Here is a 12,500-nt window from a genome sequence, read left to right as displayed (position 1 = left end):
TGGACTCACACACTCACTGGACTCACACACTCACTGGACTCACACACTCACTGGACTCACACACTCACTGGACTCACACACACTCACTGGACTAACACACTCACTGGACTCACACACTCACTGGACTCACACACTCACTGGACTCACACACACTCACACACTCACTGGACTCACACACTCACTGGACTCACACACACTCACACACTCACTGGACTCACACACTCACTGGACTCACACACTCACTGGACTCACACACTCACACACTTACTGGACTCACACACTCACTGGACTCTCACACTCACTGGACTCACACACACTCACACACTCACTGGACTCACACACTCACACTCACTGGACTCACACACTCACACTCACTGGACTCACACACTCACACTCACTGGACTCACACACTCACTGGACTCACACACTCACTGGACACTCACACTCACTGGACACTCACACTCACTGGACACTCACACTCACTGGACTCACACACTCACTCGACTCACACTCACTCGACTCACACTCACTGGACACTCACACTCACTGGACTCTCACTGGACTCACACACTCACTGGACTCACACTCACTGGACTCACACTCACTGGACTCACACTCACTGGACTCACACTCACTCGACTCACACTCACTCGACTCACACTCACTCGACTCACACTCACTCGACTCACACTCACTCGACTCACACTCACTCGACTCACACTCACTCGACTCACACTCACTCGACTCACACTCACTCGACTCACACTCACTCGACTCACACACTCACTCGACTCACACACTCACTGGACTCACACTGGACTCACACACTCACTGGACTCACACTCACTGGACTCACACTCACTCGACTCACACTCACTCGACTCACACTCACTCGACTCACACTCACTCGACTCACACTCACTCGACTCACACTCACTCGACTCACACTCACTCGACTCACACTCACTCGACTCACACTCACTCGACTCACACTCACTCGACTCACACTCACTCGACTCACACTCACTCGACTCACACTCACTCGACTCACACTCACTCGACTCACACACTCACTCGACTCACACACTCACTGGACTCACACTCACTGGACTCACACTCACTGGACTCACACTCACTGGACTCACACTCACTGGACTCACACACTCACTCGACTCACACTCACTCGACTCACACTCACTCGACTCACACTCACTCGACTCACACTCACTCGACTCACACACTCACTCGACTCACACACTCACTGGACTCACACTGGACTCACACACTCACTGGACTCACACTCACTGGACTCACACTCACTCGACTCACACTCACTCGACTCACACTCACTCGACTCACACTCACTCGACTCACACTCACTCGACTCACACTCACTCGACTCACACTCACTCGACTCACACTCACTCGACTCACACTCACTCGACTCACACTCACTCGACTCACACTCACTCGACTCACACACTCACTCGACTCACACACTCACTCGACTCACACTCACTGGACTCTCACACTCACTGGACTCACACTCACTGGACTCACACTCACTGGACTCACACTCACTGGACTCACACACTCACTCGACTCACACTCACTCGACTCACACTCACTCGACTCACACTCACTCGACTCACACTCACTCGACTCACACTCACTCGACTCACACTCACTCGACTCACACTCACTCGACTCACACTCACTCGACTCACTCTCACTCGACTCACACTCACTCGACTCACACTCACTCGACTCACACTCACTCGACTCACACTCACTCGACTCACACTCACTCGACTCACACTCACTCGACTCACACTCACTCGACTCACACTCACTCGACTCACACTCACTCGACTCACACTCACTCACTCGACTCACACTCACTCACTCGACTCACACTCACTCACTCGACTCACACTCACTCACTCGACTCTCACACTCACTGGACTCTCACACTCACTGGACTCACACACTCACTGGACTCTCACACTCACTGGACTCTCACACTCACTGGACTCTCACACTCACTGGACTCTCACACTCACTCGACTCACACTCACTCGACTCACACACTCACTCGACTCACACACTCACTGGACTCACACACTCACTGGACTCACACTCACTGGACTCACACTCACTGGACTCACACTCACTGGACTCACACTCACTCGACTCACACACTCACTCGACTCACACACTCACTCCACTCACACACTCACTCGACTCACACACTCACTCGACTCACACACTCACTCGACTCACACTCACTCGACTCACACTCACTCGACTCACACTCACTCGACTCACACTCACTCGACTCACACTCACTCGACTCACACTCACTCGACTCACACTCACTCGACTCACACTCACTCGACTCACACTCACTCGACTCACACTCACTCGACTCACACACTCACTCGACTCACACACTCACTGGACTCTCACACTCACTGGACTCTCACACTCACTCGACTCACACTCACTCGACTCACTCTCACTCGACTCACACTCACTCGACTCACACTCACTCGACTCACACTCACTCGACTCACACTCACTCGACTCACACTCACTCGACTCACACTCACTCGACTCACACTCACTCGACTCACACTCACTCACTCGACTCACACTCACTCACTCGACTCACACTCACTCACTCGACTCAAACTCACTCACTCGACTCACACTCACTCACTCGACTCTCACACTCACTCGACTCTCACACTCACTCGACTCTCACACTCACTGGACTCTCACACTCACTGGACTCTCACACTCACTGGACTCTCACACTCACTGGACTCTCACACTCACTGGACTCACACTCACTGGACTCACACACTCACTCGACTCACACACTCACTCGACTCACACACTCACTCGACTCACACACTCACTGGACTCACACTCACTGGACTCACACTCACTGGACTCACACTCACTGGACTCACACTCACTGGACTCACACTCACTCGACTCACACACTCACTCCACTCACACACTCACTCCACTCACACACTCACTCGACTCACACACTCACTCGACTCACACACTCACTCGACTCACACACTCACTCGACTCACACTCACTCGACTCACACTCACTCACTCGACTCACACTCACTCACTCGACTCACACTCACTCACTCGACTCTCACACTCACTGGACTCTCACACTCACTGGACTCACACACTCACTGGACTCTCACACTCACTGGACTCTCACACTCACTGGACTCTCACACTCACTGGACTCTCACACTCACTGGACTCTCACACTCACTCGACTCACACTCACTCGACTCACACACTCACTCGACTCACACACTCACTGGACTCACACACTCACTGGACTCACACTCACTGGACTCACACTCACTGGACTCACACTCACTGGACTCACACTCACTGGACTCACACTCACTGGACTCACACTCACTGGACTCACACTCACTCGACTCACACACTCACTCGACTCACACACTCACTCCACTCACACACTCACTCGACTCACACACTCACTCGACTCACACACTCACTCGACTCACACTCACTCGACTCACACTCACTCGACTCACACTCACTCGACTCACACTCACTCGACTCACACTCACTCGACTCACACTCACTCGACTCACACTCACTCGACTCACACTCACTCGACTCACACTCACTCGACTCACACTCACTCGACTCACACACTCACTCGACTCACACACTCACTGGACTCTCACACTCACTGGACTCTCACACTCACTCGACTCACACTCACTCGACTCACTCTCACTCGACTCACACTCACTCGACTCACACTCACTCGACTCACACTCACTCGACTCACACTCACTCGACTCACACTCACTCGACTCACACTCACTCACTCGACTCACACTCACTCACTCGACTCACACTCACTCACTCGACTCACACTCACTCACTCGACTCACACTCACTCACTCGACTCTCACACTCACTCGACTCTCACACTCACTCGACTCTCACACTCACTGGACTCTCACACTCACTGGACTCTCACACTCACTGGACTCTCACACTCACTGGACTCTCACACTCACTGGACTCACACTCACTGGACTCACACACTCACTCGACTCACACACTCACTCGACTCACACACTCACTCGACTCACACACTCACTGGACTCACACTCACTGGACTCACACTCACTGGACTCACACTCACTGGACTCACACGACTCACACTCACTGGACTCACACTCACTCGACTCACACTCACTGGACTCACACTCACTCGACTCACACTCACTCGACTCACACTCACTCGACTCACACTCACTCGACTCACACTCACTCGACTCACACTCACTCGACTCACACTCACTCGACTCACACTCACTCGACTCACACTCACTCGACTCACACTCACTCGACTCACACTCACTCGACTCACACTCACTCGACTCACACTCACTCGACTCACACTCACTCGACTCACACTCACTCGACTCACACTCACTCGACTCACACTCACTCGACTCACACTCACTCGACTCACACTCACTCGACTCACACTCACTCGACTCACACTCACTCGACTCACACTCACTCACTCGACTCACACTCACTCACTCGACTCACACTCACTCACTCGACTCACACTCACTCACTCGACTCACACACACTCACTCGACTCACACTCACTGGACTCACACACTCACTGGACTCACACACTCACTGGACTCACACTCACACTGGACTCACACTCACTCGACTCACACTCACTCACTCGACTCTCACACTCACTCGACTCTCACACTCACTCGACTCTCACACTCACTGGACTCTCACACTCACTGGACTCTCACACTCACTGGACTCTCACACTCACTGGACTCTCACACTCACTGGACTCACACTCACTGGACTCACACACTCACTCGACTCACACACTCACTCGACTCACACACTCACTCGACTCACACACTCACTGGACTCACACTCACTGGACTCACACTCACTGGACTCACACTCACTGGACTCACACTCACTGGACTCACACTCACTCGACTCACACACTCACTCCACTCACACACTCACTCCACTCACACACTCACTCGACTCACACACTCACTCGACTCACACACTCACTCGACTCACACACTCACTCGACTCACACTCACTCGACTCACACTCACTCACTCGACTCACACTCACTCGACTCACACTCACTCGACTCACACTCACTCGACTCACACTCACTCGACTCACACTCACTCGACTCACACTCACTCGACTCACACTCACTCGACTCACACTCACTCGACTCACACTCACTCGACTCACACTCACTCGACTCACACTCACTCGACTCACACTCACTCGACTCACACTCACTCGACTCACACACTCACTCGACTCACACACTCACTGGACTAACACACTCACTGGACTCACACACTCACTGGACTCTCACACTCACTGGACTCTCACACTCACACACTCACTGGACTCTCACACTCACTGGACTCTCACACTCACTGGACTCTCACACTCACTGGACTCTCACACTCACTGGACTCTCACACTCACTCGACTCTCACACTCACTCGACTCTCACACTCACTCGACTCTAACACTCACTCGACTCACACACTCACTCGACTCACACTCACTCGACTCACACTCACTCGACTCACACTCACTCGACTCACACTCACTCGACTCACACTCACTCGACTCACACTCACTCGACTCACACTCACTGGACTCTCACACTCACTCGACTCTCACACTCACTCGACTCACACGACTCACACTCACTGGACTCACACTCACTCGACTCACACTCACTGGACTCACACTCACTCGACTCACACTCACTCGACTCACACTCACTCGACTCACACTCACTCGACTCACACTCACTCGACTCACACTCACTCGACTCACACTCACTCGACTCACACTCACTCGACTCACACTCACTCGACTCACACTCACTCGACTCACACTCACTCGACTCACACTCACTCGACTCACACTCACTCGACTCACACTCACTCGACTCACACTCACTCGACTCACACTCACTCGACTCACACTCACTCGACTCACACTCACTCGACTCACACTCACTCGACTCACACTCACTCGACTCACACTCACTCACTCGACTCACACTCACTCACTCGACTCACACTCACTCACTCGACTCACACTCACTCACTCGACTCACACACACTCACTCGACTCACACTCACTGGACTCACACACTCACTGGACTCACACACTCACTGGACTCACACTCACACTGGACTCACACTCACTCGACTCACACTCACTCGACTCACACTCACTCGACTCACACTCACTCGACTCACACTCACTCGACTCACACTCACTCGACTCACACTCACTCGACTCACACTCACTCGACTCACACTCACTCGACTCACACTCACTCGACTCACACTCACTCACTCGACTCACACTCACTCACTCGACTCACACTCACTCACTCGACTCACACACTCACTCGACTCACACTCACTCACTCGACTCACACTCACTCACTCGACTCACACACTCACTCGACTCACACTCACTCACTCGACTCACACTCACTCACTCGACTCACACTCACTCACTCGACTCACACTCACTCACTCGACTCACACTCACTCACTCGACTCTCACACTCACTGGACTCTCACACTCACTCACTCGACTCTCACACTCACTGGACTCTCACACTCACTGGACTCACACACTCACTGGACTCTCACACTCACTGGACTCTCACACTCACTGGACTCTCACACTCACTCGACTCACACTCACTCGACTCACACACTCACTCGACTCACACACTCACTGGACTCACACACTCACTGGACTCACACTCACTGGACTCACACTCACTGGACTCACACTCACTGGACTCACACTCACTGGACTCACACTCACTCGACTCACACACTCACTCGACTCACACACTCACTCCACTCACACACTCACTCGACTCACACACTCACTCGACTCACACACTCACTCGACTCACACTCACTCGACTCACACTCACTCGACTCACACTCACTCGACTCACACTCACTCGACTCACACTCACTCGACTCACACTCACTCGACTCACACTCACTCGACTCACACTCACTCGACTCACACTCACTCGACTCACACTCACTCGACTCACACACTCACTCGACTCACACACTCACTGGACTCTCACACTCACTGGACTCTCACACTCACTCGACTCACACTCACTCGACTCACACTCACTCGACTCACACTCACTCGACTCACACTCACTCGACTCACACTCACTCGACTCACACTCACTCGACTCACACTCACTCGACTCACACTCACTCGACTCACACTCACTCACTCGACTCACACTCACTCACTCGACTCACACTCACTCACTCGACTCACACTCACTCACTCGACTCACACTCACTCACTCGACTCTCACACTCACTCGACTCTCACACTCACTGGACTCTCACACTCACTGGACTCTCACACTCACTGGACTCTCACACTCACTGGACTCTCACACTCACTGGACTCTCACACTCACTGGACTCACACTCACTGGACTCACACACTCACTCGACTCACACACTCACTCGACTCACACACTCACTCGACTCACACACTCACTGGACTCACACTCACTGGACTCACACTCACTGGACTCACACTCACTGGACTCACACTCACTCGACTCACACTCACTCGACTCACACACTCACTCCACTCACACACTCACTCCACTCACACACTCACTCGACTCACACACTCACTCGACTCACACACTCACTCGACTCACACACTCACTCGACTCACACACTCACTCGACTCACACTCACTCGACTCACACTCACTCACTCGACTCACACTCACTCACTCGACTCTCACACTCACTGGACTCTCACACTCACTGGACTCACACACTCACTGGACTCTCACACTCACTGGACTCTCACACTCACTGGACTCTCACACTCACTGGACTCTCACACTCACTGGACTCTCACACTCACTCGACTCACACTCACTCGACTCACACACTCACTCGACTCACACACTCACTGGACTCACACACTCACTGGACTCACACTCACTGGACTCACACTCACTGGACTCACACTCACTGGACTCACACTCACTGGACTCACACTCACTGGACTCACACTCACTGGACTCACACTCACTGGACTCACACTCACTCGACTCACACACTCACTCGACTCACACACTCACTCCACTCACACACTCACTCGACTCACACACTCACTCGACTCACACACTCACTCGACTCACACTCACTCGACTCACACTCACTCGACTCACACTCACTCGACTCACACTCACTCGACTCACACTCACTCGACTCACACTCACTCGACTCACACTCACTCGACTCACACTCACTCGACTCACACTCACTCGACTCACACACTCACTCGACTCACACACTCACTGGACTCTCACACTCACTGGACTCTCACACTCACTCGACTCACACTCACTCGACTCACTCTCACTCGACTCACACTCACTCGACTCACACTCACTCGACTCACACTCACTCGACTCACACTCACTCGACTCACACTCACTCGACTCACACTCACTCGACTCACACTCACTCACTCGACTCACACTCACTCACTCGACTCACACTCACTCACTCGACTCACACTCACTCACTCGACTCACACTCACTCACTCGACTCTCACACTCACTCGACTCTCACACTCACTCGACTCTCACACTCACTGGACTCTCACACTCACTGGACTCTCACACTCACTGGACTCTCACACTCACTGGACTCTCACACTCACTGGACTCACACTCACTCGACTCACACACTCACTCGACTCACACACTCACTCGACTCACACACTCACTCGACTCACACACTCACTGGACTCACACTCACTGGACTCACACTCACTGGACTCACACTCACTGGACTCACACTCACTGGACTCACACTCACTCGACTCACACACTCACTCCACTCACACACTCACTCCACTCACACACTCACTCCACTCACACACTCACTCCACTCACACACTCACTCGACTCACACACTCACTCGACTCACACTCACTCGACTCACACTCACTCACTCGACTCACACTCACTCGACTCACACTCACTCGACTCACACTCACTCGACTCACACTCACTCGACTCACACTCACTCGACTCACACTCACTCGACTCACACTCACTCGACTCACACTCACTCGACTCACACTCACTCGACTCACACTCACTCGACTCACACTCACTCGACTCACACTCACTCGACTCACACTCACTCGACTCACACTCACTCGACTCACACTCACTGGACTCTCACACTCACTCGACTCTCACACTCACTCGACTCACACGACTCACACTCACTGGACTCACACTCACTCGACTCACACTCACTGGACTCACACTCACTCGACTCACACTCACTCGACTCACACTCACTCGACTCACACTCACTCGACTCACACTCACTCGACTCACACTCACTCGACTCACACTCACTCGACTCACACTCACTCGACTCACACTCACTCGACTCACACTCACTCGACTCACACTCACTCGACTCACACACTCACTCGACTCACACACTCACTGGACTAACACACTCACTGGACTCACACACTCACTGGACTCTCACACTCACTGGACTCTCACACTCACACACTCACTGGACTCTCACACTCACTGGACTCTCACACTCACTGGACTCTCACACTCACTGGACTCTCACACTCACTGGACTCTCACACTCACTGGACTCTCACACTCACTCGACTCTCACACTCACTCGACTCTCACACTCACTCGACTCTAACACTCACTCGACTCACACACTCACTCGACTCACACGACTCACACTCACTCGACTCACACTCACTCGACTCACACTCACTCGACTCACACTCACTCGACTCACACTCACTCGACTCACACTCACTGGACTCTCACACTCACTCGACTCTCACACTCACTCGACTCACACGACTCACACTCACTGGACTCACACTCACTCGACTCACACGACTCACACTCACTCGACTCACACTCACTCGACTCACACTCACTCGACTCACACTCACTCGACTCACACTCACTCGACTCACACTCACTCGACTCACACTCACTCGACTCACACTCACTCGACTCACACTCACTCGACTCACACTCACTCGACTCACACTCACTCGACTCACACTCACTCGACTCACACTCACTCGACTCACACTCACTCGACTCACACTCACTCGACTCACACTCACTCGACTCACACTCACTGGACTCTCACACTCACTGGACTCACACACTCACTGGACTCTCACACTCACTGGACTCTCACACTCACTCGACTCACACTCACTCGACTCACACACTCACTCGACTCACACACTCACTCGACTCACACTCACTGGACTCACACTCACTGGACTCACACTCACTCGACTCACACTCACTCGACTCACACTCACTCGACTCACACACTCACTCGACTCACACTCACTCGACTCACACACTCACTCGACTCACACACTCACTCGACTCACACACTCACTCGACTCACACACTCACTCGACTCACACACTCACTCGACTCACACACTCACTCGACTCACACTCACTCGACTCACACTCACTCGACTCACACTCACTCGACTCACACACTCACTCGACTCACACACTCACTCGACTCACACACTCACTCGACTCACACACTCACTCGACTCACACTCACTCGACTCACACTCACTCGACTCACACTCACTGGACTCACACTCACTGGACTCACACTCACTGGACTCACACTCACTCGACTCACACTCACTCGACTCACACTCACTGGACTCACACACTCACTGGACTCACACTCACTGGACTCACACACTCACTGGACTCTCACACTCACTGGACTCACACACTCACTGGACTCACACACTCACTGGACTCTCACACTCACTGGACTCACACACTCACTGGACTCACACACTCACTGGACTCACACTCACTGGACTCTCACACTCACTGGACTCACACACTCACTGGACTCACACTCACTCGACTCACACACTCACTGGACTCACACACTCACTCGACTCACACACTCACTCCACTCACACACTCACTGGACTCACACACTCACTGGACTCTCACACTCACTGGACTCACACACTCACTGGACTCACACACTCACTGGACTCACACTCACTGGACTCACACTCACTGGACTCACACACTCACTCGACTCACACACTCACTGGACTCACACACTCACTCCACTCACACACTCACTGGACTCACACACTCACTGGACTCTCACACTCACTGGACTCACACACTCCCTGGACTCACACACTCACTGGACTCACACTCACTGGACTCACACACTCACTGGACTCACACACTCACTCGACTCACACACTCACTCCACTCACACACTCACTGGACTCACACACTCACTGGACTCTCACACTCACTGGACTCACACACTCACTGGACTCACACACTCACTGGACTCTCACACTCACTGGACTCACACACTCACTGGACTCACACTCACTGGACTCACACACTCACTGGACTCACACACTCACTGGACTCTCACACTCACTGGACTCACACACTCACTGGACTCACACACTCACTCCACTCACACACTCACTGGACTCACACACTCACTGGACTCTCACACTCACTCCACTCACACACTCACTGGACTCACACACTCACTGGACTCTCACACTCACTGGACTCACACACTCACTGGACTCACACACTCACTGGACTCACACTCACTGGACTCACACTCACTGGACTCACACACTCACTCGACTCACACTCACTGGACTCACACACTCACTGGACTCACACTCACTGGACTCACACACTCACTGGACTCACACACTCACTGGACTCACACACTCACTCGACTCACACTCACTGGACTCACACACTCACTGGACTCACACTCACTGGACTCTCACACTCACTGGACTCACACACTCACTGGACTCACACTCACTGGACTCACACACTCACTGGACTCACACTCACTGGACTCACACACTCACTCGACTCACACTCACTGGACTCACACACTCACTGGACTCACACACTCACTGGACTCACACTCACACTGGACTCACACTCACTCGACTCACACTCACTCGACTCACACCGGACTCACACTGGATCAGGCTCTTACCATATCAGTAACGCTGGCGATCAGAAGCACAGACGCGCCCAGATCCTGAGCGACCACAGCTTTCTGACTGAAGTCACAGCCTCCGCGCATCACCACCACAGCCTTACCCTTCACAGAGCCCGGGGTCACATGACCCGCCGCACACAGCTGATTGGACGTCAGGTTCACCAGCGGATACCCCACCTACACACACAAGATGACATCAT

General features: G+C 53.1%; 1 protein-coding gene across 2 annotated transcripts in view; it reads right to left on the bottom strand.

Annotated features, from left to right (window-relative positions):
- The window catches only part of sppl2a (signal peptide peptidase like 2A), a 33,106-nt gene that overhangs the window by 19,873 nt on the left and 733 nt on the right, over positions 1–12,500 (bottom strand). For both annotated transcript variants that reach the window (XM_079824741.1, XM_079824742.1), the window contains exon 3: positions 12,295–12,477. In XM_079824741.1, the coding sequence (XP_079680867.1) occupies positions 12,295–12,477 (183 nt within the window). The remainder of the gene's footprint in view (positions 1–12,294; positions 12,478–12,500) is intronic.

Source organism: Gobio gobio, assembly GCF_949357685.1.
Source record: "Gobio gobio genome assembly, chromosome: 9".
Taxonomy (NCBI): Eukaryota; Metazoa; Chordata; class Actinopteri; order Cypriniformes; family Gobionidae; genus Gobio; species Gobio gobio.
The sequence above is the reverse complement of the archived record's forward strand: the minus strand, read 5'-3'. Positions and strand labels throughout refer to the sequence as shown.